General features: G+C 40.6%; 1 protein-coding gene across 3 annotated transcripts in view; it reads right to left on the minus strand.

Moving 5' to 3' along the window:
• MCC (MCC regulator of WNT signaling pathway) overlaps positions 1-16,900 on the minus strand; it is a 530,407-nt gene that overhangs the window by 96,907 nt on the left and 416,600 nt on the right. For all 3 annotated transcript variants that reach the window (XM_073624625.1, XM_073624626.1, XM_073624627.1), the window contains 2 exons: positions 5,450-5,613; positions 4,502-4,708 (listed from right to left, as the gene is read on the minus strand). In XM_073624625.1, the coding sequence (XP_073480726.1) occupies positions 4,502-4,708; positions 5,450-5,613 (371 nt within the window). The remainder of the gene's footprint in view (positions 1-4,501; positions 4,709-5,449; positions 5,614-16,900) is intronic.

A 16,900-nucleotide genomic window follows, 5' to 3' on the forward strand; every position in this document is an offset into this window, starting at 1 on the left:
TTATCACAATTATTTTTGTAGCACCATAAGAGCTGAAAATATATAAACACAGAACTGAATTTATATATAGCCACAAAATGTCTCCCACACATCAGTCATGCAAACATGACATATGTTATGACAGATGTCTGTTTTACAAGAAGATTACAAGGTCCATCTTATGCATCCAACAAAAAACAGGCAGCAATAATACATACCCATACTAAGAGGATATAAAAGAGATAGTTATTTTAAAATAACCAGCCATGACTAGCTGTGTACAATATTTAGAAGTAGTGAAAAGAATTATGATTTTGGACAGAGTTGGGACAAACGGAATTTGGTTGCTTTACCACCATCATACTGCACATGATAAGTGTGTGACACAGCTTTTACCCCAAAAGCAATGATTGGTTATACTGTAGCTTACTAATTCTTATGCCCCGTACACATGGTCGGATTTTCCGACGGAAAATGTGTGATAGGACCTTATCGGAAATTCCGACCGTGTGTAGGCTCCATCACACATTTTCCATTGGATTTTCTGACACACAAAGTTTGAGAGCAGGATATAAAATTTTCCGACAACAAAATCCGTTGTCGGAAATTCCGATCGTGTGTACACAAATCTGATGGACAAAGTGCCACGCATGCTCAGAATAAAGAGATGAAAGCTTTTGGCCACTGCCCCGTTTATAGTCTTGACGTACGTGTTTTACGTCACCGTGTTCAGAACAATTGGATTTTCCGACAACTTTGTGTGACCGTGTGTATGCAAGACAAGTTTGAGCCAACATCCGTCGGAAAAAATCCTAGGATTTTGTTGTCGGAATGTCCGAACAAAGTCCGACCGTGTGTACGGGGCATAAGATGTTGTAGCTGCTTTAGTTTTCACTTGGCAAGTCTGCCAGTAAGGCAGGCCACACATTATGCCATTTTCTTTCCTTCAACTACAGGTTGATTGACAAGAAAATCGCTCGATTCCCCCATCAACACAGTCAATGTTGATGGGGTAACCCTCCCGCTGCACTATTGTATTCTAACAGCGGGAGATCTCCCCGCTGTCATAATACAATGATCACTATAGCCGCTGGCAGTGACCACATGAAAGAGACGGACAAGCTGGTTGTACTGAAGTTGATAGATCGAATTCAGTACAACTAGTCTGCCCATTGATGGATCAAAATTCGGCCGGTTCAGCAGGAACTGGATGGTTTTTGATCCATCTATGGCCAGCTCTGTTATTTTCCAACAGAACAAAACTGACTGCTGTAACTGCTTAGAAAGTGTTAATTTGATTTTGGCTTCAATTTGTTACTGCTTCTAAATCTACTAGTACATCTAACACTACCCTCGATCCAGGCGGACAATGCTGCTGTATAAAGGTGTCTCTGTTGCTCCTTCATCCACAGAGGAGGCAGTCTAATACATGAGGTGTGTTACTGGCCAGATCATCAGGTGAAAACGGAAAAAGCAAAAGCAGCCCCCACATCTTGGTAAGCTGCAATACATTACATTTTTAGTTTTGAGTTTAATACCGCTTTAGGCTGAATAGAAAAGGATAGGATTTCTATTGAGGGACCTGTACTTTTTTATTGCTACAAAACAATTTAGTAACTGTTTGGTCTTAGTATTGGGGGGGATAAGATAACCGAACAATAATTTAAGTGTATAATAAACCCTTATGCTCAGTCCTTCGCTTCAGTTCCAGCTGTCACAGGGTTCACACTGGATTGGTTGCTACAGAGAAAACGGACCCTCGTACCTCCTCCACCCCAGTCTACTATGTAGTAATTGGTATCCAGGCAATGCAAAAAATAAAAAACAAAAAAAACTAGAATGCACAAACTGCATTAACCCACCAATCAGATTTCAGTTTAATGTAGTCAGATCACATAAGAGCTGAAATCTAGTTTAATGTTATGGGTAGTGCACTTTCAACATCCTCATAGCTCTAACCTACAATATATTTATTAGGCAATTACAAAAAGTAAATGTGTAGGTCCATATTCAGAATTCAAGACCGTTTATTTCAATTCTCTTGCTGTGCACTGATAAGTGACCCTGATGAGACACTGATTAGCAGTACTGATGAGCACTGATAGGTGGCACTGGAGGGCATGGATAGATGGCAGTGGTGGGTGCTGATCAGCAATTTTGGGACCAATGTCCCTTTAACGGAAGCTGGCTATTAGCTTTTCCCTTTTCTCCACAGGCCGTCAGCATGAGGGAAAAAAAAAAAAAAAAAAAAGCAGATAACCGGCTTCAGTTTACATCGTGTGATCAGGTGTCATTGACTGACAGCTGATCAGGTGGTAAAGGGCCCCTGATCTGTGATCAGCCGAGTTTTTCGGGCTATAGTGCAGGCGGAAAGGGGTTAAGCTATGGTTTAGAGAGCATAAAAACAACCACTTTTAATAACACTTAAAGTGGTTGTAAAGGCACAAGGTTTTTTACCTTCATGCATTCTATGCATGAAGGTAAAAAAACCTGTGTGCAGCAGCCCCTTAATACTCACCTGACCCCCACCTCGATCCAGCGATGTCCACAAGAGCCTTGCCCCTCTGGGGACTCGCACTCTGGATTGGCTTTTGGCAGCAGTGGGAGCCAGTGGCTCCTGCTGCTGTCAATCACAGCCAGTAAGCCAATCAGGAGATGGAAAGGGCGGGGCCAGACTCAGGAGAGGGCCTGCTTGGGTGCCCCCACAGCAAGCTGCTTGCTGTGGGGGCACCTGGCAGGAGGGAGGAGCCAAGAGCGCAAGACCCGAGAAGAGGAGGATCCAGGCTGCTCTGTGCAAAACCATTGCACAGAGCAGGCAAGTATAATTTTTTTTTTTAACAACAAACAAGGGAAGTCCTAATCTAGTGATGAAATGCTACCAACTAGCAATACTTAAATCTACTGCCACACCAATTATAAGCCTAGTCTTTCTAACCTGTGAAAGGAAAGATCTGTATACTTATTTATTCTGAGGGTGCTCCGGTCAGGTCACATAATCAGGTACCAGTGCCAGTTTCAGTGTAGAGGAGGAACAGCTGAAAACGGTTGCCCCATAGTAAAGTGTTACTAACACCAGGAACCCTGTATTCACTATATCTGGTCTCCCACAGTACACAGAACATGGAAATGCAATTATTTTTTAATAAATATAAACTGCTAAATACCTTTTCTCATCAGTAGTATATAGCAGTCTTGTTTTCATTCTCCTCTGACTGTCATACGAGGCTGTAGGACCCCTGATGCTCTCTCTGTCTGGGAAGTGCTGATTGGCCCTGTGCTGATCACATGCACCCCCCTCAAAAAAAACTCTCTAGCAATACACACCAAACTGAGCATGTGCAGAGTGCCCCCAAGGCTCTGTACTATCAGGAGATGGATTGGGGGCTGTGGAAGATGGGGAGGATCAGAGAAGACAGGATCAAACACATTTTACACAATGCGGAGGATTAGCCCCTAAGGTTCCACAGTGAGTAAAACAAGCATGCTTTTCTGCATATACAGACTCATTTTACTGTTGTGGGTTAAGTAACGCTTAAGCCTATGGGTGACGTCATTGCGGTTGTTGGCGATCTCTCCTTTTCACTGAAGCCGGTGCTGGGACCCGATCATGTGCCCTCATAATAGGTAGGTATACATATCTTTCCATTACAGGGTAGATCGAGTAGGTTTAAAATGGGGGTGGGAGTAGATTAAAGTATAGTTTGTGTTTGACTGAACTTCCACTTTAAGAAAACGTTTCACCAACCCCATTTCTAACTGACCAAATGGCAACAACAGTCATAACTAGATATATGCAACAAAAGTTCTACACAACCCTCATATTTGCTAAGCATGGGCTCCAAGCCCTCCCAATTTTCTACCCAAGTCTGCCTAATAGTCCTTTAATGTGGCAGGAAGGTTTACTGACCAAAAGAGAGGAAGAGTTCAGCGTTGCCTTTCACAGGAAAAGTCAAGGATTTAATACAGTGTTGGTTGCCTTTATCTTTAGATTTACTAAATAATTTGACATGTTTATATTAGATCACTGGAGATTACTCCACTTATTCATTTTAAATATATACTCAATTTAAACTTCCCCAGTTTACAAAAGGAATATTTTGGGCCGCCTCAATCGTCAATTGAAATGGTAATAAATAACCATGTACACTTTTCAAGAGCTTATTACAATTCTAAAGAAATCCCAAGAAATTCTCTGTAGCTGATACTGGATGTTTTCTGTTTCTGTATTGCCACAATAGGTCAATCCCTATTATCCAAAAAGACCCCTTATATGGCAATTGTACTGTAGGTAATCATCATGAGATCGACCAGGGACAGATATAAAAAAGGTACAAAAAAGCACATTTGTTGATACAAAACCGGTGCTAAGGGAGTCATGATATGACATTTGGCCTAACTTATGCTGGAATCTGTTTGTAAGATTGTAACAAACTTTTAAATTTACTGGCATATGGTCAGCTATGCACTCCATCTGCTCACTGTGACAGTCACCTGTGCATGCAGTAACGATTACTGCTCTTACCCTTCTACGAAGTCTATCTCGCTCTTCTCTAATAGTATTCATCGTAGACTTGGTCCTGTTGAAGTCTTCTTCTTTGCTGCAAAGCATAGCAGTAAGGCTTTCATTCTCTTCCCGAAGTCCAGCCAGCTCCTTCTCCCATCGTGACCTTTCTTCTGCCAGGTTAGGATACAATTCACGGCCCAATACCCCTTCTATTTCCTCCACCGTCTGTCCATTAAAAAGAAAAAAAAAAAAAAAAAAAAAAAAACAGCTCATTTTACAATGAGAAGTATTTCTTGCAAACAAGTCCAGTTACAAGCATCAGCATCATAAAATACATGATCATCTGCTAGTGCTGTAGATTTCACTGCACTTTCTTCCATGCATGTTAAACTTTATGAGGCTAATATATTAAAGGATACCTTTTGACACCGGCCCCTTTTCACAACATAGCCAAACATGTTCAACAGCACTAAATAACAGAAAACCTATAACTTTTTTATTTTATTTTTAAAGTGAACCTATTCTTTACACAAGGTGTCCGCTATTCACGTTAGTCTATACTGTACACTGCCTAAGGTTTACTTTGAAGTCCATTTACAACAACATATCTTTTTCAAATTACCCTATACACAGGTTGACAATGCCACTGTACAATTTCACTGCAGAGGGAACAACGCTGTTATTTTGTTAAAGGAAGTGGAAAAATAACAGATCTATTGGCAGGATAAACAAGTAATAAAACTATGTTATGGAAGAGCTAAAAAAAAAAGGCAGCGTTAATCCTAGTGACAAACGTGTTCATTATAATAACGGTATTCCAAAAAGAGCAAAGAAAACATCAATCAACACAAATAACCACTGTTATATATTTGCAGGTATATTAGCTAAAGTATTTTATTGCAATTGTAATACGGGAAATTCAGCAATACTGAAAATTTAATTGCAATAGAAAACCAAACGCATTACCTTGATGGCCAGGTCACAGTGCTCACTGGCAGTTGTGAGCTGCTCAATATGTTTGTCCACATCTGCCACCGTTAAATTACAGCTGCTCTTCTTCCGCCCACACACCACATTTTCTAGGCCTGTTAATACCCTCTGCAGCTCAGAGTTCAGGTCACTGCAAGTTTCTGTTGAAGGGGAAGAAAATGGTTAGAGGAAGCATACAAAAAATACTATTAAAATGTTACATTATAGTGAAATAGATGGATTTCTTGGAACCGGACATTATTATGAACTACAAGAACTTTAACAAACTACATTTTTACTTTCTACTTCCTGAGAGCTGACTGCTATAAGCAAAATCAGCACCAATGTTAGGGGGAAAAAAAGCTAATTAAAGCTTTAAGAGAGTCACATGAATTAGAAAATATGTTGTACAAAAGTTGCATTTCTGCAATTGTCTCCCAGGGTTATAAAGGAAACCACAAATGATTTATTGATTTCTTTTTTTTTTTTTACAAATTAGGAAAATCATTTTTAGCCGTGGATTGAAATGGAAAACGTATTAATACCATTAAATAACATGGCCTGTATAGCCGATATAAATGTTACCTTATTTTGTTAACAAAAGTTAAAAAGTATGTCAAGCCAAAAACATTTTTTCTAGTTTTGGATAGAGGGAAAGGGTTATAACCCGTCAGATTTTTTGTTATCCAAGGCTTCATTAACCACTTGCTTACTGACCACATATACCCCCCTTCTGCCCAGGCCAATTTTCAGCTTTCAGCACTGTCGCACTTTGAATGACAATTGCGCAGTCATGTAACACTGAATCCCCCATATGACATTTTTATCATTTTTTTCACACAAATAGAGAATTCTTTTGACGGTATTTAATCACCATTGGGGTTTTTATTTTTTGCTGAACAAAAAAAGACTGAAAATTCTGAAAAAAAAAAGAAGAAGAAAAGAAAGTTATCATAGTTTGATATAAAATTTTGCAAACAGGAAACTTTTCTACTTCATTGATGTGCGCTAATGAGGCTGCACTGATGAGGCGGCACCAATAGGCAGCACTGATAAGTGACACGGATGACGAGGCGCTAGTGGGCAATTGGCAGCACTGATGGGCACTCATAGGTGGCACTGGTGGGCACGGATTAGCAGTACTGACAGGCATTGATAGGCGACACTGGTGGGCACTGATGGGTGGCAGTGATGACGCTGTACTGATGGGTGGCATTGATCAGTGGCACCTATGGGCACTGGTAGGTGGCACTGATGGGCACTGGTAGGCACTGCTTAGCAGCAGTGACTGTCATGGTGGGGGACCAATGTTCCGTTTCCACAAGCCATTAATCAGTTTTTTTTTCTCCTCACACTCTCAGCCGATTACCGCCATCTATTTTCACCATGGGATCAGCTGTCATTGGCTGATCACGTGGTAAAGGGCTGGAATTGACCCTTTACTCCGATCTGTGATCAGCCGAGGACTTGGGGATCATAGAGTGCGCCGCTAGCGCCCTGTGCGAGCAGTCCGAGCACATACAGGGAAGCCCTCCTGGCAATTTAAGCACACGCTGTAGCTATCTTTCAGCTATAGCACAGGCGTGAAGTGGCTAAAGAAATTTAACCTTGCTTTCTGCCCTGTTGACATTTTACCAGACAAGAAGGGAGAGGAACTCTCTAATAGCAACACAGACAGAAATGAGAACTATTTTCTATAGTAAAGTAGGCTAAATCTAGAACCTTGGTCAGACGTATTTGTGCCTTTTTTGCAGGCTTTCCCTCACTTTGATGAAACCATTGTCAGCAGGACAGGACGTGAAGGTAAATCTCTCCAAATACAGCCCTGGATAGCAGTAAAAACCCTAAGACCCCTTTCACACGAGGTCCGATCAGGTCCGCCTGTCTGTTTGTAAGGCGGACCTGATCCGACACTCCATGCACCTCTATGGAGCAACAGATGTCAGCTGTGACATGTCCGCTGACACCCTCCGCTATCCGATCTGCCAAATCCAGGCGAATGGAAACCCTATTTTCCATCCATCTGGCGGATCGGATGGAATCGGATTAGAACGGACAGGCGGTCCATTTTCATCCGATCTCCCATAGAGGATAGCGGGGCTCTGACAGGCCCGTCTCTGCACGGTGAGCGGAGACGGACCTGTCATCCGCCTGCTCAATGTAGATCACTGGATCGATCCCCGCTGAGCAAGCGGAGTCCGTCAAAACCGACGTGCCCTGTGTGAAAGGGGACTAAAGGATTTCTAACCTTTTCCCATTCTAGCCAAAACTAGAAACATTTTTGACTTGACATACATTTTAAAGAAACAGTTGTGACCTATCAACATTAACCAAATCCCTCCTCCCCCCCACACCACAATCTACTGAGTACTCATTGATTTGACTGGAGATGCTTGATATATAGCTCCATTCTAGTCAATGGCAACTCAGTGTGCAGAATCGAACAGAATGTAAGAAAGTTTAGCCAGAACACACTGTAAATTCTTCAGGAGGCTGCTGCTGGAAGCAAGAAGCAAGTGGGAGGAGGAGGTGTTATTACTCATGCACACAGGCTGTTAAAATAACGTTATGAAAACGCCAGTATCTTTGCAGTGATTTTTTTAAACTTTTTTCAGCTTTTTTCGCAATAGCGGTTTTTAGCGTTTTTGAGCGTTTTTCCGCGTTTTTTTTTTTTCAATGGATCAAAAACTTTAAAAAACGTTGGTGAATGACGTTTTTCAGCGTTTTTCAGCGTTAGAGCGTTTTTACAGCTGAAAAACGTCTCTCAGAACCCACTGGTCCTGGGTTTTTTTACAGCTTAAAAAAGCCTATGCCACTTGCAGCTCAAAAACGCCTAGGTGGGCATGAAGCCATAGACTAACATAGACAGGCCTTTTTAAGCTGCAAAAAAAGCTCAAAAAAGCAGCTGTAAAAACATCCGTGTGCATGAGGACTTAAAGTTGATAGAAATCTACACCTGCTCTTTAAAAAGTACCATTTAATTCTCTCTACTCTTTTGTCATAGGGAATTCGATTTTTCACAAAGTTACCTAACATTTTCTTATAATTAAATCCCCCCCCCCCCCCATTATATTTGCCTGAACATACAAATTGTTTTTTTTTTTTTAGAAAAGTTATGAAAGGTTAAAACGCTCTGAATTAAAACATACATTACATTTAGGGACATATGTTCGGTTACATATCACTATATACATAAATGCAGGAGTGAAAGCAGAACACATATGGGGATAAATATTAACTTTTATAAATATATATCGTTCAGCAGCTAAAATTGTAATCCAAATCCGAGCTACATAAATAAAAGGTTAATTCTTTCACAGCATACCTATTACATATACTGCTACCCAAAGAAAACACTCTGCCCATAGGTGAAGGATAATACGTGCAAATAAAACGAGTGAAGCTGCATCATCATCAAAATATGGCTAGAAACTATAGGTGACCTTCATTTTTTATTTCATCAAGCAATTTTGTGAAAGTGTTTTCTCCCACACTGGCCACACATTAGGATATCCACTTCAGCCCTGGATTTACCCCCTTCCTGACCAGAGCACTTTCTGCGATTCGGCACTGCGTCGCTTTAACTGTCAACTGCGTGGTCGTGTGACGCTGCAACCAAACAAACTTGACGTCCTTTTTTCCCCACAAATAGAGCTTTCTTTTGGTGATATTTGATCAACTCTGTGGTTTTTTTTTTTTTTTTGCGCTATAAACAAAAACAATTTTGAAAAAAAAAAACTCAATATTTTTTACTTTTTGCTATAATAAATGGCCCCCAAAAATACATATAAAAATTTTTTTTCCTCAGTTTAGGCCGATATATATTCTACATATTTTTGGTATTAAAAAAAAAAAAAAAAAAAAAAAACGCAATAAGCGTATATTGATTGGTTTGTTATAGCGTCTACAAAATAGGGGATAGTTTTATGGCATTTTTATTGTTATTTTTATTTTTTATTAGTAATGGCGGCGATCTGCGATTTTTATCGGGACTGCGACATTATGGCGGACACATGGGACACTTTTGACACTATTTTGGGACCATTGTCATTTATTCAGCACTGATGCACTGATTACTGTGTAAATGACACTGGCAGGGAAGGGGTTAACCTCTAGGGGGTGATCAAGGGGTTAAGTGTGTCCTAGGGAGTGATTCTAACTGTGGGGGGGATGGGCTACTATACACATGACAACGATCACCGCTCACGATGACAGGGAGCAGTGATCTCTGTCATATCACTAGGCAGAACGGGGAAATGCCTTGTTTACAAAGGCATCTCCCCATTCTTCAGCTCCATGACATGATTGCGGGCAGCTGGCAGACATCGAGTCCACGGGACCCGCAGTCACGGAGCACACGACAGACGTGCGTGCGCCCACAATGCCGCATCTTAAAGGGGACGTACCTGTACGCCCTTTTGCCCACCCGTGTCATTCTGCCGACATATATCATCGCTCGGCAGTCGGGAAGGGGTTAAACATGGTGGTGTTGGAATGCTCGTTTTAACAACTGTGTAAGATCTTGCACAGTACAGTTCCTCAGCTTTTTATTTTGCTGCTCAAGCTGTTCCTAACGGTCAGAAATAGGTAACGGCAAGTATGGAAAAATACCTGCTGAACCTGCCAGAAACTCAGCGAGTGTCTAATTTCCTGCTGTTGCATGGCAAAGCTGACTCTGTTACACTGAAATCCCCAGCAGCATTTTCAGCCCCATGTGAGTTCTCCTCTGCTGAAATACATCACTTCATCTATCCCAATCCTCTGTCCCCAGCATAAAATGCTGCCTCAGCAATGCATGTAAAGGGTTCTTGGGAGATGTAGTACTGGAGGGTGTGCCTATATCAACACAAATTAATGTAAGGCACCCTGCTGATGCCTCCTTCTAGAAGCTATTCCTGCTAAAATTTTAGAAGCCTAATGATGACATCACAAGGAGTAATAAAAAAGCAGCCTCTTTATACAAAAACAGAATTAAAGAAATAAAATGGACATGCCCTAGAAAGGGAAAGTGAGTTTTGGAGGTAAATTTGGGTCTGGATATAACTTTTAAATTTATTCTCAAATCCAAATGAATAGAACTAAAGGAGATACTCTAACTATATACTAAATATACTGAAAATAACCAACACTAAGAGCCTATTCACACTTGTGTGTTGCCACAATGAACCTGTTCTACAGTGGGTATAGAAAAGAATCACCTCATTTCAAACAATCACATTTTGTTGCCACCCATAGTGGATTGTTTGCTTCAGTAACACTACCAGGGACTGGAATGCTCCAGGAAAGTTCTTTTGATGCTGAACTAATCAAAATGACTATAGCTGATCACAGTTGAAAGTCAAATGGCTTTGTGTGCCATTAAGAAAGTGATTAGCTACACCTGAGTTTACAAGTCATATTTAGGAAGGGGGCGATTCTTTTTCCAACTCAGTGATTTTGTTGATTTTTTTTTTCTGACATGTTTGTGTTATAGCTTTCACTTGGAAGTTATAAGTTGCACAGAGTAAATACAGCTGGATAAAACAAATCAATTCAGGCTGCAAAGCAACAAAATGTGATTTTAAAGGGGGGGGATTCTTTTGTATACCCACTGTATATCTGCACCCCAACGCACTGTGCAGTAGATCGCAACATACAATACAGCACATCACAAAGAAGAAACATCATGCAACGTAATGCATGTATATTAATATACTGCAACAGCTAACGTGTGCCCCAAATCGGCTTGTTTTAGAGCACGACAGTTTCCAAAACATATATACATATAAGCCACATACAAATAAAATATCTCCTCTCCCAGCTGGACAGTCTGTAGGCGATAGCTAAGGATACAACTCCACTTTACTGTCGCACAAGAAAGTCATAAATGAGTGATACTGATGGCAACACAGGGCTTTTGAGCTGGAAAGAACCAAGGGCCATAAAGGTGTAAAAAAAACAAAAACGAAAAAACAAGTCCCGCTACAAACATCTTTTCCATGAGAGCATAACAACCTTAGAGACTGCCTCGGCTTTTACAGCAAGTAGTAAATGTGACATTCCACTACAGGCCAGGTCTTCCTCTAATATAATCTCATCAGTCACAGGGATGCTATCCAACCAATAAACCTGGAAGATTTAGTATCTGAAGGTAGGGCTTAACCATACAAGTGATACTGAATTGCTTCCCAGCATTAGAAATGCGATAACTATCATCAGGTTTTATTTATAAAGTCACACTACAAGTAAGAGGGTGATTTACAGACTCCATACAAAAACAAATACAAAGACATAATCAAAAGATTAGAGGAGGATCTTAATCCGTACATACTTGTAGAGATGGTAAAAAATTAAATACAAATCTGAAGGAAATGGCACTGGATAGCGTTTTGTAACTTGGCAATATAAAACAGTGATCGTCCTTTACTGTAAACGTGTTTCGTCCACGCAGGGCTCCCCTACCCTTCCATTTACACAGAGAAGCAAAATTAAACATCCAGTACTTTCAGGAATAGGGGAGCATGTGACTCATTCCTCTTCTTCACATGTGAAAGCACCGATTGGCTGCTTAGGCACTCAAAACTGTCATATAGGGATGGGAAGAGTCCTCCAATTGCAAACTGGAGCTTACATAGTACTGCAATGCCTCGCTCCCAAAGGCAAATGCAATGGCTGGAAAATGGAGACTCCAAAGTATGTGCAGCTTATGGATCTGACATTAGAGTGAACTTTTTCACGTTAAAAAGGAGCCCTGTGGATGAGAGCATATGAAGGCTGCTAATGCTGACTATTTTTGAAAATGTTAGACTGGCTATCATTTACTAATCAACTAAATTCAGTACTTTACTCCGATCTGTGATCAGCCGAGTCCCAAGTGTGTCGCCACACTCTGCACGGTTTAGGAGATATCCCCTGTATTTTCATGTGCCGACGTCATCGGCACATGCGCACTGACACAAAGTGAAGCAATGGCACGTATGTGCCGTTACCACGCGCATGCACGGAAGTGACGTCATCGCGGCTCCGGCCAAACACATCGCCGGAGTTGCGATACCCGCGGAAGTAACCCCTGGGAGTGATGTCGCCGGCCGGTGTACTATAAACCGCAGTGAGGGCTTCGATCTCAGGTGAGTATTACATAATGAGCTAGTATGCTATGCATACTAGCTCATTATGCCTTTGTCTTGCAGGTGTTAGTTTTTTTGTTTTTTTTTAAAGTGGGTTTTTTTTTTTTCATAATACAGAGACTACATTAATTTATTATTGGCCACAATGATGATAATTCCTAACAGTATATGGGATGAGAGAGACTTGTACAAAGATTTCTGTACAGGTACTTAACACAGCCATCTCAACCCAGTTTTTTAATTTCTATTTTATTAGGAATTTTAGGAAGAAGTCTACTCATGTCTTTCTAGAGCTCTGCTATAATGAGAAGATAATGCATAACGCAAGTTAAGAAAACATGGAAAGATCCTCTATTTAAAAGATAATTCTAAGACAGGGGTTCATCATTAAATTACATGGGGAGAAGATCACAAGTCTCAAATAAACTTTGTGAATAAAGTTTATTATGAAAAAAAAAAAGTTAAAGTAAATCTTAACCCACAATCAGAGAGCTAGAGCAGAGCAATAATGAACAGGTAATGCTGGAGCAAGCGCATACAGACAGTAAGGTGGCTAAAGAGTGTGGAAAACATCAATGGCACTTCATATATACAGTGCCTTGAAAAAGTATTCACCCCCTTGGCATTTTTTGTGTTTTGTTGCCTCACATCCTGGAATATGGAATGTTTGAGGATTTGCATCATTTAATTTACAGAACATGCCCACAACTTTGAAGATTTTTTTTTATTGTGAAGCAAGCAAGAAATAGGACAAAACAACAGAAAAAGTCAATGTGCATAACTATTCACCCCCCCTAAAGTCAATACTTTGTAGAGCCACCTTCTGCGGCTATCACAGCTCCAAGTCGCTTTGGATAAGTCTCTATGAGCTTGCCACATCTTACCACTGGGGTTTTTGCCCATTCCTCCTTGCAAAACTGCTCCAGCTCCTTCAAGTTGGATGGTTTGCACTTTTCGATTGGATTGAGGTCTGGGCTTTGACTAGGCCATTCCAACACATTTACATGTTTCCCCTTAAACCACTCAAGTGTTGCTTTAGCAGTGTGTTTGGGGCCATTGTCCTGCTGGAAGGTGAACCTTCGTCCTAGCCTCAAATCACAAACAGACTGGTACAGGTTTTGCTCAAGAATATCCCTGGATTTAGCACCATCCATCTTTCCCTCAACTCTGACCAGTTTCCCAGTCCCGACTGCTGGAAAAACATCCCCACAGCATGATGCTGCCACCACCATGTTTCACTGTGGGGATGGTGTTCTTTGGGTGATGTGTTGGGTTTGCGCCAGACTTAGCGTTTTCTTTGACGGCCAAAAAGTTCAATTTTAGTCTCATCAGACCAGAGCACCTTCCTCCATACATTTTGGGAGTCTCCTACAGGCCTTTTCGCAGACTCAAAACATGCCATTTTGTTTTTTGCTGAAAGTAATGGCTTTCTTCTGGCCACTCTGCCATAAAGCCCAACTCTATGAAGCTAATGGCTTATTGTCGTCCTATGTACAGATACACCAGCCACTGTTGTGGAACTCTGCAGCTCCTCCAGGGTTACCTTAGGTCTCTGTGCTGCCTCTCTGATTAATGATTTCCTAATAATTTCCTTGCCCGGTCCGTTAGTTTTAGTGTGCAGCCGTCTCTTGGCAGGTTTGCTGTTGTGCCATGTTCTTTCCATTTGGTTATGATAGATTTGATGGTGCTCCTAGGGATCATAAAATATTTGGATTTTTTTTTATAGCCTAACCCCGACTTGTACTTCTCAACAACATTGTCCCTTACTTGTTTGGAGAGTTCCTTGGTCTTCATGGCAGTGTTTGGTTAGTGGTGCCTCTTGCTTAGGTGTTGCAGCTCCTGGGGCCTTTTAAAAAGGTGTGTATATGTAATGACAGATCATGTGACACTTAGATTGCACACAGGTGGACATCATTTCACTAATTATGTGGCTTCTGAAGGTAATTGGTTGCACCAGAGCTTTTTATGGGCTTCATAACAAAGGGGGTGAATACATACGCACATGCCAATAATCATTTTTTTATTTCTGAAAAATAGTTTTATGTATATATTTTTCTAATTTACCTTCACCAACTTAGAATATTGTGTTCTGATCCATCACATATAATTCAGATTAAAAAAACATTGAACTAAAGGCTGTAATGTAACAAAATAGGTAAAAAGACAAGGGGGTGAATACTTTTGCAAGGCATTGTAAAAGAAAGAAAAGCATTAAAGTGGTTGCAAAGGCAGGTGTTTTTTTTTTTTTTTTTTTTACCTTACTGCACGCAGCAGTAAATACATGAGCCTGATCTTGATTCAGCATTGTGCATGAGAGCTGAGGCTCTCTTGGGTCTCTTGTTCTTGACTGGTTCAGATACAGCCCTGTTGCCGTCAATCAGAGCCAGTGAGGTGGAAGTGGGGGCGGTGCCAAGCCTGCTGTGTGTGTCTTATATACACTCAGAATGGGGCCCAGGAGTGAGGAAACACGAGTGCCCCCATAGCAAGTGGTTTACTATGGGAGTTTTCAGTGCCGGCGGGGGACCCAAGAAGATAAAGGATCGAGGCTGCTCTGTGCAAAACCATTACAAAAAGCAGGCAAGTATGAAAGGTTTGTTATTTTAAAACAAAACAAGACAAGCCTTACTTTTCCTTTGACCACTTGACCCCTGGAAAGTTTTACCCCCTTCATGACCAGGGCATTTTTTGCTATTCAGCACTGTACTACTTTAACTGGCAATTGTGTGGTCAAGCAACACTGTGCCCAGATTACATTTACATAGTTTTTTATACACAGTGCTTTCTTTGGGTGGTATTTGATTACCCACTGGGTTTTTTAATTTTTTTATTATAAACAAAAAAAAACAACATTTTGGGGAAAAATACTATATTTTCTACTTCTGTTGAAAAAAACATTAAAAAAATAAAAATAAATAAATATCTGATGTTTAGGACAAAATTTACTCTGATACATCTGTGGTTAAAAAAATTGGTTTGGGTGAAAGTTATGGAATCTACAACTATGGTGTATATACTGGAACTTATGAAGCTACGAGGCAATACTGGTAATGGAGGTGACCAGCGACTTATAGTGGGACTGTGATAGTATAGCAGGCAATCTGGCACTAAGAGAAACTGGCTGGGAGGTACACTAGCTGACACTGACATCAATAGTGACACTAACACAGTGATCGGTGCTAATACTGTACACTGTAACTGGCTGGGAAGAGGTTAACATTTAGGGGCAATCAACGGGTTAACTGTGTTCCTAGCAATGTGTAATGTGTGTAAAATGTGCTGCTTTTACTTTACTAAGTGGCTTTTTTTTCTTCCTGCTTTGCGGGGAGAAAAAAACAGCCAGATTTCTGTTCTATGTACACAGCCGATTGGCTAAAATAAGGTGCAAACTTGTGCGGTGTCCAATCACAGCATGGGTCAGCAGGGGGCGGGTATGCGTGTGACTGCAGATCCGGAAGCAGGCAGTGACATATTATATATATATATATATATATATATATACATATATATATATATATATATATATATATATATATATATATATATATATATATATATATATATATATATATATTATATATATATACATACACACACACACACACACACACACATATATATATATATACACACACCCACTCACGACTGCTCATGCCGCCCCGCACCAGTAAATGTATAGCGACGGCATGGCAAGTGGTTAACAGTATTTTTTTGGAACAACATGGCAATTGCTTATGATATATAGTCCTTTAGCAAACTAAATGTAAGTTAGGGTTTAGAGGCACTTTAAAATAAAGAAAACATTTGTATATTTTTAATACTGAAGTTTAGACATATGTTCTTATGAAAAAAAAACACCCTCATGATAGGTATTCTGTTGACCATCTCTGGCGAATCTGCAGAATTGTACACAGCTCTTCCAAAAATGTTCCAGAAGAATATCAACAGCGATTAATATTTTAATGCATGTTTCTTCTAAATAAGTGCCCTTCAAGGCATACTAAAACAAAATGGGTAACTAATAGGACTTGATGTATTCTTCAGTACTTCTTAAATTCCCAACGTGACAAAAAGGCATCTGTGCCCTTTGCATTCTTGCTGTAATATGCAAGATTCTCGTCAGCCTCCCCCCAATTCAACATGTATAATGCAAAGATCTGTGCACAGCATCAGCTTAGCTGTCATCACTCCTCTCCATCTGTTAGACTTTTATTGTGGTTGTCTCTACTGTAATCATGGAGCAGGGTGGCCCCACAAACATTACAGAACTTGTAATAACCTCAACCCTGCTGCCAAAAAAACAGTATACAAAATAGTGCGTTGGGACTGCGACGTGATGGGGCTT

This window comes from Aquarana catesbeiana, linkage group LG01, assembly GCF_042186555.1.
Source record: "Aquarana catesbeiana isolate 2022-GZ linkage group LG01, ASM4218655v1, whole genome shotgun sequence".
In the NCBI taxonomy this organism is placed as follows: Eukaryota; Metazoa; Chordata; class Amphibia; order Anura; family Ranidae; genus Aquarana; species Aquarana catesbeiana.